The following is a 21,551-nucleotide window of genomic DNA, read 5'->3' as shown; positions in this document are numbered from 1 at the left end:
AAGGCTCACGGCGGCACCGGAATCATAATCAAGTCAATCATCAAGCACCACGAACTTCCACCATTCCAGAAAGACTACCTCCAAGCAACAAACGTAGCAATAGAAGACTGTCATGGTACAATCACCACCTCAGCTGTATACTGCCCTCCCAGACACTCCATCGCCAAAGAAGACTTCGACCACTTCCTGGACACCCTGGGCAACAGATGCATAGCCGGAGGAGACTACAACGCTAAACACACCCAATGGGGTAGCAGACTGGTTACAGTAAGAGGCAAAAACCTCCTCAACAGCATAATATCCAACAACCTCAACTACCTTACCACATACGAACCCACACACTGGCCCACCGACACAAACAAAATACCCGATCTCCTTGATTTCTTTATAACTAAAAATATCTCGCCAAGACACGTCCAAATCAATTCCTCGGCTGATCTCTCCTCTGATCATTCCCCCGTGATAGTAACAGTCAGTTCAACTATCATCGAAAATACACCTAATGGCTCCATTCATAATCAACACACCAACTGGCAGCTCTTTAGAGAAGTCTTTACCCACACAACTTCAGCCTCAACCTCACTAAAAACCAATGACGAAATCGAAGCAGCCACGGAATACCTAAATGCGAGCATAATAAACGCTATCCGCGTCTCCACACCGGCAAAAACGTCCATCAGCAACCACGAATACCCCCAGTACATATTTAAAAAAATAGCAGAAAAACGTAGACTAAGAAGGATATGGCAGACCCATAGAACACCGGAGGACAAACGCAAACTAAACAACGCAACTAGAAAACTATCCAAAACCATAAAGAACTACAATAATGACCGTTTTCACAAATATCTCGCCAGCCTGTCCCCCACAGCCGACTCAAACTACTCACTATGGAAAGCCTCCAGGAAACTCACGCGCCCCCCACAAATAATACCTCCAATCCGCCGCCCGCAGGGTGGATGGGCGCGTAGCCCTATAGAAAAAGCCAACCTATTTGCCAAACACTTGACTGAAGTATTCCAACCCCATTCCTCCATAGCTGCAGCGGACGTCACCGAATACCTGCACACTCCCTTCCAAATGTCCCCTCCTATCCAACCCTTCACTTCTGCAGAGATCATAGAAGCAATCAGTCGCCTAAACCCCAAGAAAGCAGCAGGTCACGACCTAATAGGAAATAAAGCAATCAAGGAACTCCCCATAAAAGGGATTGCACTCATCGCATCAATCTTTAACGCCATCCTCCGCCTTGAACACTTTCCTAAGGCGTGGAAAATCTCACTAATCACCCTCATCCCCAAACCCGGTAAACCAATATATGAAGCCAGCTCCTATCGCCCAATCAGTCTCTTACCTACCCTGTCTAAACTATTCGAGAGGCTGCTCACGAATCGTCTCCTTCCACTCCTAGAGGAATTGAAAACTCTCCCAGATCACCAATTCGGCTTCCGAAAACAACACTCAACAGTAGAGCAAATCCACCGCATAACCCACATGATCAGCCAATCCCTTGAAAAGAAAAAATACTGCTCAGCCGTATTCCTAGACATCCAACAGGCATTCGATAAAGTATGGCATGAAGGGCTACTCTACAAGCTTAAAAAAATCCTACCCCACCCATACTACTCCATCTTAAAATCCTACCTAACCAACAGACAATTCATAGTTAAATGTCTAGGCGCCACTTCCGCAACATTCCCAATAGAATCCGGCATACCGCAAGGTAGTGTCCTCGGACCCCTACTATTCTCCATCTACACTGCCGACTTACCCGTACCAAACGAGGTAACAATAGCAACATTTGCCGACGACACAGCACTATTAGCTACCCACGCAGACCCGGCAATTGCCTCATCCACTCTCCAGCGAAGTCTCGACTCCATGGAAATGTGGTTCCAAAAATGGGGTTTTAAAATAAACGAAAAAAATCCTCCCATGTAACCTTCACGCTCCGAAAACAAACCTGCCCCCAGGTCACCATTAACAACACAATAATCCCAAGCAAGGACTCCGTAAGATACCTGGGCATGACCCTGGACAGGAGGCTAACCTGGAAAAAACATATCTCGGAAAAAACAAAGCAACTAAAGGAAAAACTAAGAAAATTCTATTGGCTCACGGGCCGACGCTCCAAACTAAACATACAGAACAAAATAACCCTCTACAAGGCTGTAATAAAACCTGTCTGGACCTACGGAATCCAACTATGGGGAACAGCAAGTAACTCCAACATTGAAATACTCCAACGCTTCCAATCGAAAACGCTAAGATCCCTATTAAATGCACCCTGGTATGTTACCAACGAAACAATCCACCGAGACCTCAAGATACCTACAGTCAAAGATGAAATACACAAGTCCAGAAGCAGATATAACACAAGAGTCAACAACCACCACAACCCACTAGTCACCCAACTACTGGACACGACGGACCAGATCCGCAGACTAAAAAGAAAATACCCACTAGATTAAATCTTTAGTCCTACTAGAATCAACAATATAAAGCTATTATAATCCATGTCATTGTATCACGCCAAATTAAGTTACTGAAAATTCTCAACGAGAATTGATTGTAAATATTCTAATAAATAAATAAATAAAACCTAACTAATGTCTTCAAACCGTATTCCTCCACTATTGCGGAAGAAATAACTGAATACTTACACTCTCCCTTTCAGATGTCTCCTCCTATTGAGCCTTTCTCATCTCTGGAAATTATAAAATTAATCCGTCGTCTAAATCCCAGGAAAGCATCGAGACGTGATTTGATAAGTAACAAAGCTATTAAGGAGCTTCTATAAAAGGGATTGTACTCATCACTTCTATTTTTAATTAAATGTCATTAATTACTCTTGTCCCTAAACCTATAAAACCACTACACGGAACTAGCTCTTATCGCCCAATTAGTCTTCTACCGACTTTGTCCAAACTATTTGAGAAGATGCTAACGAAACGACGCCTTCCATTCTTAGAGGATTTGGAAACAATGCCAGATCATCAATTCGGTTTTCGGAAGCGACATTCTATGATAGAGCAAATTCATCGTCTAACTCATAAAATCAGACAAGATTTAGAAAAGAAAAAATATTGCTCTGCGGTATTCCTGGACATTCAGCAGGCGTTCGATAAAGTGTGGTATGAAGGATTTTTGTTCAAACTAAAGAAAATCCTACCACACACCTACTACTCCATCTTAAAATCATATCTAACCAATAGGCCGTTCATGATTAAATACTTAGATGCTATAACCGCAACATTTCCAATAGAAGCTGGCATACCCCAAGGCAGTGTCCTCGGACCTCTACTGTTCACCATCTACACTACCGATTTACCAATTTTAACAGATATAACCACAGCGATATTTGCTGGTGATACAGCCTTATTAACATCCTACTCAGACCTAATTGCCTCCTCAACTCTTCAGCGAGGTCTCGACTCTATGGAAAAGTGATTCCACAAATGGCGCTTCAAAATAAATGAAAATAAATCCAGTTATATAACTTTCATAGACAATCCTGAAAACAATCCTGCCCACAAGTGACCATAAATAATATTCCAATTACAAACAAAGATACAATCACATATCTGGGCATGATTCTGGACAGAAGAATGACATGGAAACGACACATCGTAGATAAATCCAAAGAATTGAAAACAAAACTAAAAAAATTCTACTGGCTCATGGGCAGACGCTCCAACTTAAACATGCAGAGTAAAATAATGCTATATAAAGCCATATTAAAACCTGTTTGGACTTATGAGATCCAAATATGGGGAACAGCGAGTAATTCCAACATAGAAATTCTCCAACGATTCCAATCAAAAACTCTAAGATCCTTAATAGATGCACCTTGTATGTTACCAACGAAACAAACATCACGGCCTTAAGATGCCTACAGTTAAAGAAGAAATATCCAAATTACTTTTTTTTTTTTTTTTTTTTATTAGAATATTTACAATCAATTCTCGTTGAGAATTTTCAGTAACTTAATTTGGCGTGATACAATGACATGGATTATAATAGCTTTATATTGTTGATTCTAGTAGGACTAAGGATTTAATCTAGTGGGTATTTTCTTTTTAGTCTGCGGATCTGGTCCGTCGTGTCCAGTAGTTGGGTGACTAGTGGGTTGTGGTGGTTGTTGACTCTTGTGTTATATCTGCTTCTGGACTTGTGTATTTCATCTTTGACTGTAAGTATCTTGAGGTCACGGTGGATTGTTTCGTTGGTAACATACCAGGGTGCATTTAATAGGGATCTTAGCGTTTTCGATTGGAAGCGTTGGAGTATTTCAATGTTGGAATTACTTACTGTTCCCCATAGTTGGATTCCGTAGGTCCAGACAGGTTTTATTACGGCCTTGTAGAGGGTTATTTTGTTCTGTATATTTAGTATGTATATTCTGTATATTCTGTATATTCTGTATGTTTAGTTTAGAGCGTCGGCCCGTGAGCCAATAGAATTTTCTTAGTTTTTCCTTTAATTGCTTTGTTTTTTCTGAGATATGTCTTTTCCAAGTTAGCCTCCTGTCCAGGGTCATACCCAGGTATTTTACGGAGTCCTTGCTTGGGATTATTATGTTGTTAATGGTGACCTGGGGGCAAGTTTGTTTTCGGAGCGTGAAGGTTACATGAGAGGATTTTTTTTCGTTTATTTTGAAGCCCCATTTTTGGAACCACTTTTCCATGGTGTCGAGACTTCGCTGGAGAGTGGATGAGGCAATTGCCGGATCTGCGTGGGTAGCTAATAGTGCTGTGTCGTCGGCAAATGTTGCTATTGTTACCTCGTTTGATATAGGTAAGTCGGCAGTGTAGATGGAGAACAGTAGGAGTCCGAGGACACTACCTTGGGGTATGCCGGATTCTATTGGGAATGTTGCGGAAGTGGCGCCTAGGCATTTAACTATGAATTGTCTGTTGGTTAGGTAGGATTTTAAGATGGAGTAGTATGGGTGGGGTAGGATCTTTTTAAGCTTGTAGAGTAGCCCTTCATGCCCTACTTTGTCGAATGCCTTTTGGATGTCTAGGAATACCGCTGAGCAGTATTTTTTCTTTTCAAGGGTTTGGCTGATCATATGGGTTATGCGGTGGATTTGCTCTACTGTTGAGTGTTGTTTTCGGAAGCCGAATTGGTGGTCTGGGAGTGTTTTCAATTCTTCTAGGAGTGGGAGGAGACGATTCGTGAGCATCCTCTCTAATAGTTTAGACAGGGTAGGTAAAAAACTGATTGGGCGATAGGAGGTGGTTTCATATATTGGTTTACCAGGTTTAGGGATGAGGGTGATCAGTGACCAAATTACTTGACACGACGGATCCGATCCACAGATTAAAGACACTACCCTTTACATTTAAGCATTAGATTCAACTAGAATCAAACATACGATAAACACTTATTATTCAAATTATAATACCACGCCAGAATAATTTACTTATAATTGTCAATGAGAATTGATTGTAAAATTCTTCCAAATTATTTCCAAATTATGATAATTGATTGTAAAACTCTCCCAAATAAAAAAAAATTGTGTAGAAGTTTGAAAACGGTCAATTTGATCGACACTGATGAGTTTAGTGTTAATATTAAATAAAATAAAATAAATCGTTAGTTTTTTAGAATTCTTTGAAGTGAGTTTCCTCTTAGGAAAACTGTAAATCTTCTGTAGTATTTAGTTTTCTTAGTCCTACGAAAGCTATAACTAACGACGAACATGTAACCCCAAACTCTTTTACCCTGACGTCACCTTAGGCGACCACTTCTAAATATTCTCCAGACAGTTGATACCTCTACTCTAAATATTCTCAGGACAGATGATACCTCTAAATATCCTCCGGACGGTTGACACTTCTAAATATCATCCGGTCAATTAACACCTCGCCACCCTGATAAGAAAACTTCCAGGAACAATATCAATATTTATATATCATTTATATATCAATTTTCATTGTTCCTGCTTAGTATTTAGACTCCGAATAATGACGGCCGCGAAAGTCTGAACTGTGAGCCGATACTTGAACATTGTAAGTGGTAGCCAAGGGTCTTGGACTCTTGAGAAATAAAGTTTTTTTGTATCATCAAGAGAGTTTCCTTCTTTTACGTGACAAACACGACGCGTTTGCGTCATAACGATTCTCTTTCCAGCGGCTTCTTTGGTATCTATTGTAGTACTGCGGAAAAATTGCCGACATACACACAATGTTGGTGATAAAGCGCAAGTGCCGACAAGCCGAAAGGATCGGAAAACTTCAATAGGCCTAACGGCCATCGATATATTTTCGGCACCACAGTCGTTAGTCGTCAGTTAGCTACCGGAGAGTCAAGAGTCAAGAGTGGTTAATCGAAAGTCGAGAGTTGTCATAGTCATATCACATTACTGCAGTAAGTTCACGTTAAATAATTGTCACGTAAAATAAAAAAGGGGGTAGCTCGAACGAAAAGAAAAAAATTAAGGTAACAAAAAAAAACAAGAAAATTTATTTCTTGTATTCTGAATTTACACTGACTGCGATTTGGTTCTGAGCTCCAGCCGTGACTTTCCAAGACTGAAGCTCTTACAATTTGACTTTCGATGGGATCTGTTTCTTCTTTGTTTGTCATCCCTCAATATCTCCACTACCCTGCAGGTGTACGTGACCGTTGCCACGCTTCTAGAACATTCGGTGGAAGGACCGTTAGGATATAGATGACTCATTAGGCACTTCGGCGATATACATTGTCGCCGAGTGCCGCCACATCTTTATCTCCATCATCGGTCCATCGGATTTGAAGTATGCCAGTCGTGACATAATCATCGTTTTCTGTTTAATCCACTGTAATAATTCCATCTGTCAATAAATGATCGTATAGTATAGAAATCACTAGAATCCTAATTTCTAATATTTCTGATAAAGAAATCCTATAATACATTCATCCACTCATTTTCTCTCTCTATTCTGAGATAAAACCTCAACAGAATTGATAGCGTAATTCATTTAAATTAATAGTAGAACTATTATTTAATTTATTAATTAGCATTACAGTATTAATATTAATTTATTAATAAATAGCAAAATTATTTTAAATTAATGGTATATTGTTATCTATTAGTGCTATAATTGTTATAAGCTAATGGAATTATTGTTATAAATGAATAGTTTCAGTGTTATAAATTAATGGCTTAGATGATACAAATTAATAGCTTAGTTGTTATAAACTAATGTTTTAAATGTCATAAATTAACAATTAACACTGTTACAGGAGTTGAAGCAAAGACGAACTCACGTATGTTCTTTACACATACTATGTATACCTGGTGATAAAACTCTTACAAGATTGCGGAAAGTTCGTCATAAGGTAAAGATCTTCACCAATGTCATGAAAAGTGATTTTTCCATTATAATACAATCATATACCATAATTTTTAAATTTTTATTGTAAATTATCTCCTTCAATAATTTATTATAATAATTACTTCTGTAACTTTTATATTTTTTCAAGTCAGAACTAAATTTACACTTTTGTAACACTAATATTTTATTGTATTACAACTGTATTAATTTATATTAAGTACCAATCTATTAGGTCATCCCATAAGTTCGTGCCGACATTTGTGTATACATTCCATATTTTAAAGAAAAACAAGAGAACTTTTATCGAGACGGAATAATGAAAAATGGGAAGAAGTTGTACAACGAGAGGGGGATTACATTTTTTCATGAAACTGAAAGGTATGTAAACAATCTTAACATATATAACCGCTCGAAAAACGGCATGAACTTATAGGATGATCTAATATGACAAAAATAATTGTACTATAACACTCAAATATAAAATTGACCAGTAATCACCCATTCCAAAAGGAGAAGAATTTAAATAATATTTCAACTTATAATAATAACATACTTTTTAGAATTCTTTTTTACAAAAGTTTTAATTTTTGCAACCCATTATAATAATTTATAACTATTCTTAACTTAATTCCAAGTAGAGTTGTTCGACAATCAATTATTAAATATATAAATCAAATATATTTTAACACACACAACTATATTTTACTTTCTTGTAAAGATATAGGAGGGATTCGGAAAATACAAAAAAATTTCCTTTATTTAGTACACAACAGTTATACATATATCTTATACTCCAAAGACCTTAATATCCTACTCGCGCGTTTGTTTGTTGTCAACCGACTCTTCTAGATACTTTTAACGACTGGCTATTGTCTTTTGTCCCAACTAAGGCCTGGACGTCCTCTGACGCTTATCAGGTCTGTAAGTATGAAACCGGAATTTGCCTATAGATGGCCCTAGCTGATAATGTAGTTATCACTAAACTGCGTCATTGATGCCAAAAGTCTTTGTTGACATCTCACAAACATTTTCGACTCAGAACAATACAAGTTTCATACAACAGCATAGTTTGTAATAGCGCTGAACATGTCAAATTTTGTGCCTGGAAACTACGATTTGCGGACAGCATTGATTTTCTGTTACCATTTGAAGAAAACTGCTGCAGAATCGCATCGAATGCTTGTCGAAGCTTACGGTGAGCATGCTCTTGGTAAATCACAGTGCTTTGGGTGATTTAAAAAATTCAGAAGTGGCAATTTTGACGTGAGGAACGAAGAACGTGGATCAGAAGGGTGTGATCTATTATGAGCTATTAAAACCTGGTAAAACCGTTAATACTGAGCGCTACCAACAACAAATGATCGATTTGAATCAAGCTTTGCGTGAAAAACGACCAGAATATCAAAAAAGGCAACACAAAGTAATTTTGCTTCATGATAATTTTAAGAGTATCCCCACTTTTTGGCATAATTACCATCCCATTATAAACCTATAAAAACTCGTCTGGGCTGGTTGCGTTTAAGTTATGTTCGGATTTTCCAACTTCCACGTATTTTTACCAGGGTTATGACTGCAATTTGTGCGTCTACACATCCTAAAAATCATGTCTTACCCACCATATTCTGTTAAATCATTTAAAAATCCAAAAATCGATATCAAACGCAGAAAACTTCTTTTGGACTGGTTGCGTTAAGGTTACGTTTAGCTTCGATATTTCGATTTTATTACGTCATTGCCAATAGTTTCAGCCAAGTAATGGGTCAATCCAGGCTAAAGGAGCAGCTCGAATGATCGCCGCGAACCAATCACTAGCCCTTTTTCCAAATTGAAACTCTATGCAAAGATTCAGGTTCGCAACTCTCATCAGAATAATGCCAATCGCCATCGGAATGTCGCAAACTGTCGTTGGAATTGGGCAAATTGTCATCCAAGAATCATTATCACCGCGGAAAAAGAAAACACGCACGTTACACCTAAGTGATCATTTCGGTCTCACTTATCGCACACGGATAAAAAGAAGACAGATGTACTGGTTAACTAGTCGAAATTCTAAACTTAGCATAAAAAACAAATTAAAATTTTACAAAACGATAATAAAACCAATTTGGACGTACAGAATACCACTACGGGGGACAGCAGCAATGAGACATATAAATAAACTAGAGTCGCAGAACAATGGTTAACGCCCCATGGTATGTCAGAAACGAAGATATACGCAATGATCTAAAAATACCAACTGTCAAAGAAGAAATCGGCAAATACGCAAAAAGATACAAGGAAAGATTGGCAACACATCGAAACTAACTAGCTGCTGAAACGAGCAAAACCCATATAAAAAGAAGACTAAGAAGGAAACATCCCACTGACCTCGTTAAAGAAATAAAATAGACAAACTGGAAGATGGTATCTCGTTGGGGCTAGCCATCCACATGTTATTTAGTAATAAAGTTAGAAAAATTTACCAAATGTCCAGCTGGACAAATTGTAAAGCACAAATTAAAAATAAAAAACAAGTTTGTCACACACGCATGACATCAGAGTTAAGATAAGTCTTAACTTAACTATCAAATTGTATTCTCGTCTCTTGCCCCAAGTGAAGTTTGTATGGTCATTGTCTGTAAATATACTTTTAAATTATGGTTGTGTCGTATCATTCTCACAGGATATTCGACAACTCTCACACGCAGGTATCATAGCCAGCGTGGTAGCGATTTGTCCCCGCGTATACAAGAATATTAAAACTTCCACAAATAATAATTCTATATATAAATCAATATTTTATTTATTATTTTACACACAATTGTTATATCTGCAAATGTGGTTGCAATAACAATACAATCTTTTTCATTTACAATATTATCTTTAACAATAAAAAAAATAGAAAAAAATAGCTTTGTATTTGGTAATTGCTGTGGAAGTTTGTTTTCCTCTAAAACTGAATAATTTTGACTTGGCTGAACAAAATATACATAATATTTAACAAATAAAAAGTTCGATTCTTCTGAAATATATTTCATAATTAATTTTTTATTTTGACAAAAATGAAAAAACAAGTGATCAAGAACGAAAGAATAAAAAATAAAGAACAGATAAATAATTAGAAATCACATTGCTCAGGATTTTGGATTCTTCAGTTTGCAGTACGGATGGCACATCTACTATTTTTTGGGAAGTTGGAATTTCCCACACTACATAAGGATTACAATTTGGACCGTGTCGAGAGGTTAATTAGCATCCTAAGCACTCGACTGGTCCTCTCAACAGTAAACCACGTGGTATAAACCTTGATACGACCATCACGCTTTCCTTGGATTTTGTTGTGCCATGCTGATGCCACTTTTCCCCAATCATTAGTTGATAGAGATATTCTTTATCCCATATGTTCCACCAGTGTTGTCTCGGTGGTTGTATTTTTTTGCCACGCGGACAATCGTCCTGTTTTGAATGTTGTAAGATTGCACTCTAGAGTACTTGTTAATGAGTCACATTTTAGGAAATGACTTGTCAACGGACTGTGGTCATTGGGATCCGAGGATAATGGAATCAATGGTCTGAACTTCAAACTCGCCTCAATTTCTATCACGTTAGTGGATAATTCTTGGTATGCGAATAATGTGTTTCCTACCATGAGAATCACGATGTGTTTGGGTGACTTAGCGGTGGCTTCCTATAATCCACCTAAGAGTGGTGCGCGAGGTAGGATGAAGTGCCAATTTATGCGATTGTTTAACAAATAGTTTCGTAATTATACACTTGCCTTCCAGTTGAATCGCATGTGGAATGTGTTGTGTAGAGTGTTCCGTGTTCTTCTGGATAAAGAATTCTCGTTGAAGAGCGTTCCTCTATGTTCCTAAAGGTTTTAATATGGTCAGGTAGTGCCATTTTCTATCGTTTCGCTCGTGAGGATCCAGCCTACTTCTGTGTTATGTAATTGAATTTCCTGGTACGTTAGGCTAATTTTTCCTACGCGAACGAAGTCCCAAAACGGATGAGCTCCAAGGAGACCATCGATATCAGACAGACATCGATCAAATGTTGGATCACGTGATATTTTTAAATTGTCGCGATTAACATTTTCTAGCGAAACTAGTGACGGCACTTCATTAATAATTAGAAATGTCAATTCTGTCGTATAATTACTGATGTGTGACTAGATTTTCGCACGAATCATTTGATTGATCTGCGATGTCATTTGATTGGTGCCACGTAACAGTACGGCAACTCTGTGCGTGTTTAAACTGTGACGCTTTCATATTTTTTCGATCGGAAAATGTGTCTCGGAACAGGAATGTCGTAAGTCTGTACACGGTTATGCGTCTCCGTTCCGATCGGTGATATTTATGATAGAAGTCGACAAGATAACATTTGAAGATATATGGGACGAATGACATATTAGATGTGTTTGAGCTGGCTGTGATGAATTAAACGTATTCAAATGCGGAAGAGAATGGTGCCGTTTATGGTGTGACATCAATCACATATCAACCCGCATCAAAGATAGGATATCAATCGCTGAGCTTCGGACTCCTTTGGACACATCACCACCTTATCATCATAGCCTACACAGAAGCTATGACACACCTTAGTCCACATCATAGATAAGACATCGACCCCCGACCTTCGGACACTTTTCCATATCATAACCTACACCGAGCCCCCCCCCCCCAACATCATAAACCAAGAAATATATAAGCCGAGACTTCAACCCGCTCAGGCGGTTCTTGTTCTTGTTTGATGGGTTTCGCGTATTAATTTCGGTTTGCTCTCTTATCCGCGTTTTTGCATTTTCAATTATATCTAGAGCCCTAATTTATGGTAAAATATTCATCCATTAACTGACCATCGTCTGTATCATCCAATCTGCTTTGAACTTTTTTAAATGCGGTAAATTCTGTTTTTAATACTTCCAAATAAATCCGAATGATTGTTGCTGACGCTTCTTCATTATAGGTATCAAGTACCGTTTGAAACGATTCTAATTCTATCTTGAACGCTACGGGTTGCAGTTTTAAAATTTTTATGCGTTCTTCTTAATTAGGAGCCATGGTAGACTCGTGTGAATTATGGCTCCGATAATTTAAGCAAGAATGTGAGGGAGATTTATGGAGGTGACTCAAAAAACAAGTGTGCGACTTACGTTTCGGTGTGAGATCAGTTTGTTTCTTAGTAAGTAAGCTTGTGTTTAATAGGTTTGTTTGAACTATTTAGTATAAACGAGAGAATATGAACTGTAAGTAACGGATTTTAAACGTGGGCGAGTGTGTGATAAATCTGTTGTCTCTTGAAGCACCTGGTGCTTATATTCTAACCCTTAACGCTCCGACTTCTAATTGTGAATATCGACCGGCAACTCCAGCTTATTCACATCATACTTTCTCCTTTCCTTTCCTGAAAAATCTTGTAAAGTATATAAGCATTTATTAAGCTTGTTTCTAATCCCCAAAAAAACAATTTCTGCCACCATTTCAACGATTTTCTCAGGAAACAACATTTTGACGTTATTGATTGGTTTTATTTACAGTGCTTGAGAGGCACACTTGGAATAGAACGCAGCACATCGGTGATGTTTCAGAGGCATATTTGAAGCGTTAAGGGCTAACTGTCAGTCTAGGGGGGGGGGGGGGGGTGTTTTAGTCAACATTTCCTATGAAGTAGGAAACTGTTTCTGCCCAATCCTGTAACTGTCGAATTGTTGTGAGCATAGCGTAACGTCCAGTTGATGCCATGGTCCTTAGTCTATTGTCGAGTTTCATCTGGTATCGAGGTTTATGTCACGTGATTTACTGTTGAGAGGATCCGCCGAGTGCTTAAGATGCCAATTATTTTTTCGACGCGGTCCGAATTGTAAACCTTACAATACATAGCGTGGAAAATTCCAACTTTCCAAAAAATAGCAAATGTACCGTCCGTACTGTAAACTGAGGACCATCCAAAATCCCGAACATATATTGAGTATCTCTGAAACAATATTAAAATCATCCTTCGTTTGAAATTTAAAAATTCATCGACGTTTACACTCCTTTTTCTGCGTATATCAAAGCATATATCGTGTATGGTATATCAAAGTGTTTAAAAAATAAAAAATAAGAACGCTAATGAAAATTAGTATGACATATAAAGTAGTAAGTGCAGCTGTGAAATGAATAAAGTTCGTGATGAGATTACATGCAATAACAGAGATATCTGGAAAAATAACTTTGTTAACAATTATAAATAAATATTTACTATATTAAGAAAATTTAATTGTGGACTAAAATGGCACTTTGTGTCTACTATACCAAATCTCAATGACTACTATTTCAATTGTATAATATTAAACTAGGGGCGTGTCTTTAATGTAGAAAAAATTGTGTGAATTTTCACGTGTCATCAAGAACGGTCTTTCCAAGGTAGGGCATAAAAATCTTCCGTGTAGTGGAGTCCAAGTGGAAGACTTGTTACCAACTGGTTCTAGCAAATTGTTCCATAGATTATTTGCCACTTGAGATACAGGAAACAATTTTTATTCGATTACTTATATAAAAGTTGTTGAATTATATAATATCATCCATTTTACCTACATAGTGCATTAGATTTTTGACTTAGGTGAAAACAATCAGCAGAAAGATATGACAAATCAGCAAATCCATCCTTGGCAAGTGGTACCTTTGCGTGTTTCAGAGTTGGTAAACTCACTACAGTGAAGTCATTTCTATGAAATTCTGAATAATTAACCACTTCTTCTTCTAATTCTTGCCACCTAAAATATGGGGCAAAATGGTATCTGCATGTCCTTCATACGCATCTTAGAATCGATATCTTACTTAAAATTAACCTACATAAAACCTACCAAAGGAATATAGCAATATTATGGTTATTTGAGGTTATGGTTAAGTTATCTAAGATGTTGAGATACAACATCTCAGTTTTGTACTTTGCACAGAACAATCAAACTTGTTATACAGATATTATCAAACATCATATATTATCAACATAGCCTTTTATGTATAATTTAGGGCTAGCAAGAAAATATATCAAAAATGAGAAAATAATTCGAGTAACCGCAAGACCATAGGACACGGTTATTTGAGTCAGCGAATAAGTATAAGAAGTAAGAAAATAAACAACAAAATAACTTGTAGAAATAACATACACACGCTATCGTATTATGATAATTACAACTGCGAATATTATCATTAAAAAAATTTTCTTTTGACGAATAGAAGTTCATCTAAGTACACGATATAATTCACCGTTTGTCATGTCGCTAATAACGAGTCTAGTAGCCTATTTGCAAATGTAGGACTTAAGGGGCTTACCAATTTGAATTAAAAAAGAGCTTCTGAATTTTGTGAATTGCAAATCAGATTTATTTTGCATCAAATATTAAATATTCTTCTGACTCGAGTAACCCTACCTTATCGTAATATTGTACACATAAAGATAATGTAATGGAAATATGCACGGTAATTAATATAATTTGCATTAAAATTAACCACTTTAAATTAAAGTAAAAAATTAAAGTTAAAATGAAAAATAAGTCTACAACTAGAGTTAACTAATTGTTGAGGATCATTTTAAAATAAGTCAACCTCTATAATGTTATAATCACTTTTAGCAATAAAATTGTTTACAAACATATAACAAAAATATAAAATATAAATATAATATATAATATAAAATAAATATTGCAAATATAACATAATAAAATCTTGACAAATATAAAGTATTTAAAAAGCTTTGAAAGTTGCCTGAATTATACATACCTATTTATTATTTCATAATACTCCTGTCTTCGATCTCTGAATTGCAAAGCGAATAAACATGAGCATTCAATGGTAGTCATTATATAGCATTTCAAAGAGTTTCTTCCTTCACGTGTAGCAACGAGTTCTTTTAAATGAGGCATTACCTGAATAGCGACGAAAGTTCTAGGTATGTTGTCTCTTAATATCCTAAGAGTATTAATTAGATCAGTTCTATGGTTATCCAAAACAGACCATGGAGAAGGCAGTGCACATATATCGGTACAAAAATCATTGTGTCCAATGAACAAGAAAATCAACTATAAAACATAGAAACAAAGGCTTTATTACTTAATCAATGAAATAAGGAACGAAAATAATATTAAAAGAACTTTTTGTCCAAACTGATATTTACACTAAACGCCTTTAACTTGATTACTCAAAAATCTCCTAATATAAAACAAATATATTTAGCTTTCATAATTATTTCAGTAAAAGTTAGTAAGTAGTTCAGTAAAAATAGTATGACATTTTGTTTGTCTATGCCATAATAAACATATGAAAACTGTGCATAACTTTTATATTTCTATAAAAGCACTTGAATACATTTTCAGGCATAATAAATATAGTAATACAATACTACTAGCAATAATGTTACTAATATTATGGATTTTAACAAAATTATAAACAGACTAAATACATAATTCTCATTATTAAAAACTCATTATTAGTGGTAATATAATAGAATACTAATATTATTTTCATTTAATTATGTAATTATTCTATCTAAAACACGAACCTTCCAATGTTTCTTCATATTTATCCTCGGGTCATTTCTTATTTTATTGATTAGATGTTTGGCCATAAATGGCATATCTCTGGACATTGCGCCAATTTCAGCGACATCTAACTGTGAAGCTGGTTGAGTAGTCAAAGAATCTCCAAGTGCATAGCCTATTAATTTGGGATTGAATTCCTATATATAGGAAGAGCCGGCTATGAAAGCTATATTCTCTTTTATGATTAATATAAATTATAAAAAGATAGTAAATATATTAATGATTGTACAATTTATGTATGTGATCAATTTTTGAGTAACATACTTTGAAAATATTGGGAAGCGTCAAATATGTACGCCAAGTTCCTTGACCACCAATACTCGCTGATGCACCTCTATTCTCAATGGGCAGCTCCAATAAATTAGTTGCAAAAATTCCAGCTCCGGCTGTCAAAGAATCGCCCATCGCGGCAATAACATCTATGTCACCTGGTCTCAGATGATGAACTGAGTCGGGAACTTTAGGAGATCTACCATCTAAAAGGATTAGTGTAAAAAAATTAAAATATTAAGTTATTATAATTATATTGATTGATAACAACAAATCTCAATAATTGTATACAGATACGAAATTAAACCTATTTAAATGTAACCAAAACTTAAAAATTGGGCGATAAAATGTTGATTGCAGATAAAAGAGTTTGCTATACTTGTTTAATGCAGCGTTTCATCTATAAGTGTTCGAAATACGGGACCGCTACCGAGTATATATATAGTTAGGGAACAGATTTCATTTTGAAACTGTTTGTATTAATTTCGCCAACGCCGACTGGCATAAAAAGGGACAGCAAATAAAGAAGGAAGATTAGAATTAAAAAAGATTAAAGGACTACATATTGGCGAGACAATACTTATACAACAAAAATTTACTCTTTTTTCCGTATTTTATTTTATTTTTCTTTTTTTCTTTTTGCTTACCGTTAATGAACTTTTCATTAACATATTCAAAAGATCTTTCTGGTTAAAATGAGATCAAACATGATGTATTTCGGTTCATGTTTAGTTACTTAATGGGTAAATATAGACATATTATGTTGGATAGTATAATAGATTTATTATTGATACAGGATGGTCAGAATTTCTTGAAAACAATGTTGTAAAATGTGTGCAGTTAGAAATTCTGACTCGTTTTATGATACAATGTATAGCTAAACATACGGGTCTCTTGTCTTAGCGATCATTCTCTTTCTATGAGGATGGAAGATGTACACATACAATTCTTCTTCTTAATTAGTGTTATATATCTGTCAAAATTTGTATCGTAAATATAAGTAGCTTAAATTAAATCCATTAAATTTACCAATTAAAATCTAATTTTATTAGAGGTTTATAATTGTTCGTAAGCTATTCACGAACTGCTCCCAAATAAAGTTGCCAGGTATAAGGAAGACATGACGTCACATAGACGTATAAATATACACCTATCCGACTTGTGCACGCCATGCGATGAGTTGTGGTACTAATCATTACTTTATTACATTTACAATTACTAAACACGTGGGACGCTTGATTTACGTTCGGAAAATATAAGAGGACCTCTAACCCCTACTTCTCTGTTTGTAATAAAATGAACTGAAAAATATATGTGATATTGATTAGATGTAGGGGAAGACACAAAATAATAATGGATATATTATTTATTTATACACTTGTTTTGCTAAATCCAAGTAATGTGTGTTCTATTATAATATCATATTATAATGTAAAGTGAATATTACAAAACATATACATAAAATATAAAATTTAGACTAAACAATCACAGAACATATACTGAATATAAAAATACTCATTTTATAACCTTACACTTATATCATAATAGGATACACATTACTTGGATTTAGCAAAATAAGTGCAGAAATTAATAATATCTCCATTACTATCGTGTGTCTTCTCCTACGTCTAATCGATATTACATATATCTCAATCCATTCTATTAAAAACATAGAAGTAGAGATTAAAGGACCTTCTAATATTTGAAAAATATAAGTCAAGTGTTCCACGTGCTTAGCGACATAATTGCCGATTAGTACCGCAATCCAACGCAGAGCGCACACAAGTCAGATAGGTGTATATAGACCTACATGACGTCATGTCTACCCTACGCTTGGCAACTCTGCTCCCAAATAATCCAAGTTAAATGTTCACATACCATTCTTTAAATCGCTTCACGCTTGCCGTATGTGGAGAAGAATCGTGTTCTTGCATTTGTTAAGTACTCAAAGCGGTGCCGCATATTGAATAGTATACAAACAGAAAACTGCCCCATTCGAGAATAACTGGTTTGATTCACTTCTCTGCTGAATAACTACTGTTATTTTTGCGATTCTTAACAAGTAGTGCGAAGCAAATAAACGAGTTCTATACAAGTTGCCGACAACAATGAACATAGAAAAAAACAGCAAACGAAGAAGGAAGATTCATAAGCTGAATCAGCATAACCAAATTCTATAAGAGTATCGTTTTTGGCCTCATTTTAATAAAAAAAATCTTACCAATGTATGAATACAATTTTTATTGACGAAAAATAAAAAATAAGAAAGTTTTGTCGTTGCATTAGTGTTGTTTCACCGATACGAAGGCGATACAGATCTTGAAAGAGAAGCTGCTATCGCATCATATTATTCACGTCACTGGTTCAAGGGCAAGCCACCCCAGTGCAAAGTGGTGGGGACAAATCATGGACAGTTATTGAACAGATCTGGCAGTTTGTACCAGCAAACGGAAATAAACGCTTCAGGCATATTAAAATTTCTAGATGTTTAATACAAATTTCACAAATAAAACATGTCTCACTATAATTTAAATTAAACAGTGATTTTGGAAAAGTGAATAGGAAGAAATAATATTTAAAGATGATTTTATCTTTTTTTTTTTAATAATAATAATAGATAGAAACTGTTTAACTACCTGTAACGTTACAAGGAAATGGAACGTCTGTTGGAACTTGCTTTTGAAATTTTCTTTCATTTCGTGCTGATCGTCCCTCATTTCTTACACCTAGAAAATATGTTTGATTACGTCAAACGACTCACTCATTACGATTTGGGCGAATGTCCATTTTGTGATTTTGCTTACACAAACATAGAATCAAAACTATTTTCTATTAATGCAAAAACGACGAAAAGTAACTTTCAGTACGCTACTGATATAATTCTGTCTGAAAACTAGGAAACTATTTTCATGTTTGAGCATTTCAAAACAAAATTTTGATTAATAAAATTTTACAAAGTGATTTAAGTAGCACAATATATGTATAAAAGGCAATTATGTTGATAGAAAAGTTAAAATTATTTCTACAATGTTTATATTGATAGAAAATAGTTCTTTAATGAAAAATATTTTTGCTGTATTGTTCGTTCATCATTTAAAATAACAAATAGAATATTTATCAAGTCAAAGCATAAGTAAAATCACACTCAAACGCCCGTAATTAATGAATCTCCAACATCGATTTATTAGAAGGATCAAACGTAAAAATGTTACTTTACACGTTTGTCATATTTTTCGTATAGATTTGTCTATACAACTACTTTCGGGTTTTATCATCTTCTTACATAATAGAACAATTTATCAACTAGTAATATTAATGCATTGAAGTGTTCCACTTATTGTTAGTGTTACATATACATTTTTACAACTTCTGTACCACTTTTACTATTTTATAGCTTTTAAAGTATTTCTCATTTCGTTCCGACGATTCATATCGCACATTTTCTGTTGGATGTCACACAACACACAACACACATGAAATATAATGTTCGAAATATAATTGTTCATAAATTTATATTAAACCTATATTTCGAAAAGATATGGAAAAATGAAATGCGCAAACTAGCTCCAAATTCATGTTTCGTATATGTGAAGGAAAAATTGAAGAAACACCATAAATGTTAGATAGATGAGTAATTAATATAGTATTTTAAAATATGTTGCATAGAGTATAAAATTTTGTAATCTTGACTTATTACACATACAGATTATGTCTTTATAATCAATATTGTAAACTGACCAAAAAATATGATAATCAATAATCGAATATTAATCGATGAATTTTTCAAAAACAACTTGCTCCTAAAAACATTACAAACTCTCTACACATTGTAAATCTAACAAGAATTACATACATTTTTCTTAAATATCACAAAACGAAACAAGTGCCATTTCCTTAGCCATCACATTTTCACAAATATTTCTTTTTTTCTGCAACTTTTTAAAAACACGTTAACTAGGAATTATACAGCATTCCTTTATACATATATTATATATATTTATATATACAAAAAGAATATTGTTGTAAACTAATCACATTAAATAAACACATACCGATATTTTGGAAAAACCAATTACGAATTTGACGATAGAAGTACAAATTTATCGGCGAATCTAAAGCCGTTTTCTGAGACGCGGTCAGCACGCATAATTGTAACAAAAGATACAAACGAAACTTGTTCATCGCACGTTTTATTGGGCCAATTGACGTGATGATACGGCTTTCGCGAACACTCGTGTTTCGTAATTCTTATAACTTTATAACAATACCGAATGGATTCGAGATGGTATCCTTCTTTTCCCTCTCAAAGTTTGCGGCGATCTGAGACAGGTGTACTCGCTAAACGACACAAAAGTTTGTGCTGGCTGCTGCGTACGCGTATCATTCTAAACCTTGATCGTGCTGTAAGTAGCTGGTTCTGACTTTTGATGATGAGATTCAATGATCGCTATGAAGGTTGTCTTATCTGTGATGCGATTGGGATAAAATGAAGATAATTGTGATGTTGTAAACGAAATTGGATTTAGGAAAGATTTGGCAATCTACCTTATCCCCTTGCCAATCAAGTATAAAACGAGTCGATGGAACGAGTCGATCCCTTTAAAAAGGACGATTAGCTATAGGTGTCTCCATTCAAAGGATTCTGATTTTTAATTTTAAGCATAAAATAATAATTTATGTACTGAGATAAATTACACATACATTTTCAATGATACCGTTTTTGATGAAAAAATCGAAATTGTCACAGTATATAATTCCATTAAAACGTATTAAGTGTTAGTATTATTAACATATTACTAAATGAAAATTAGTTGCTAAATGTATTAATTTCATAATATTTAAATCGAAATGTGCGGAAATCTCATAAATTCAATAATTTAGTACATGTACATGTCACATAAAATAAAATTTGATCAACAAATCTCTATAAATAAATTATTATTATATATAATTGCACAAATAATTTCACAAAATTTGAATAAAAATATAATGTAATTTTTCAACTATAGTATTATTATAGCGTATTACTGACGATTAGTATTCTACAATAGAATAGTATAGTATAGCGTTCTACTTTCATTCTACAGTAATTAACTTGAAACTTATGTTGCATAAATTTAGTAATTCTGTAATTTCTTTACATAATACTGTCTATTGAACGAAAATAAATCTAAATGATAAAAGGGCAATGAATAAAAAATGTCAACATAAAAATTTTATAACTTAAAAAGTAATACATATGTATATACACGTAGGAAGCATAGCTTTTGATCTTAGGAACCATACTTGTGTCTGCTATAGATTCAATGAATCATTGTTCTGACTCGAAATTACACCACAGAACATTTGTAATTGCGACGTTGGTAAATGATATCACGATGTCTGCCCGATCG

The 21,551-nt window shown here is 34.9% G+C and overlaps 1 protein-coding gene across 2 annotated transcripts; it reads right to left on the bottom strand.

Moving 5' to 3' along the window:
- Positions 1–10,079: 10,079 nt before the first annotated feature.
- On the bottom strand, positions 10,080–20,514 carry LOC100650185 (phospholipase B1, membrane-associated). 2 transcript variants are annotated; one of them, XM_012319841.3, is made up of 7 exons: positions 20,211–20,511; positions 18,795–18,884; positions 16,153–16,364; positions 15,849–16,025; positions 15,071–15,369; positions 13,886–14,064; positions 10,080–13,805 (listed from the first exon to the last, which is right to left on the bottom strand). In XM_012319841.3, the coding sequence occupies exons 1-7, from the start codon at positions 20,338–20,340 to the stop codon at positions 13,639–13,641; spliced, it is 1,254 nt and encodes a 417-aa protein (XP_012175231.2). In that variant the 5' UTR covers positions 20,341–20,511; the 3' UTR covers positions 10,080–13,638. The 2 variants fall into 2 exon arrangements, with proteins under 2 accessions (XP_012175231.2, XP_048265705.1); XM_048409748.1 differs by lacking the exon at positions 18,795–18,884 and having other exon boundaries at positions 20,211–20,514.
- Positions 20,515–21,551: the final 1,037 nt, after the last annotated feature.

The sequence above is a fragment of the Bombus terrestris genome, chromosome 10 (genome assembly GCF_910591885.1).
Source record: "Bombus terrestris chromosome 10, iyBomTerr1.2, whole genome shotgun sequence".
NCBI lineage: Eukaryota > Metazoa > Arthropoda > Insecta > Hymenoptera > Apidae > Bombus > Bombus terrestris.
This window is presented reverse-complemented; position numbering and strand designations above follow the sequence as displayed.

What these genes read in the sequence shown, in the direction of transcription:
- LOC100650185 (XM_012319841.3), bottom strand. Translation starts at nt 20,340, where the DNA reads ATGAACAAGTTTCGTTTGTATCTTTTGTTACAATTATGCGTGCTGACC. An exon ending in TTGGTTTTTCCAAAATATCG is followed by an intron (nt 18,885 to 20,210) that starts GTATGTGTTTAT and finishes CATATTTTCTAG; the next exon opens with GTGTAAGAAATGAGGGACGA. An exon ending in ATTTCCTTGTAACGTTACAG is followed by an intron (nt 16,365 to 18,794) that starts GTAGTTAAACAG and finishes TAATCCTTTTAG; the next exon opens with ATGGTAGATCTCCTAAAGTT.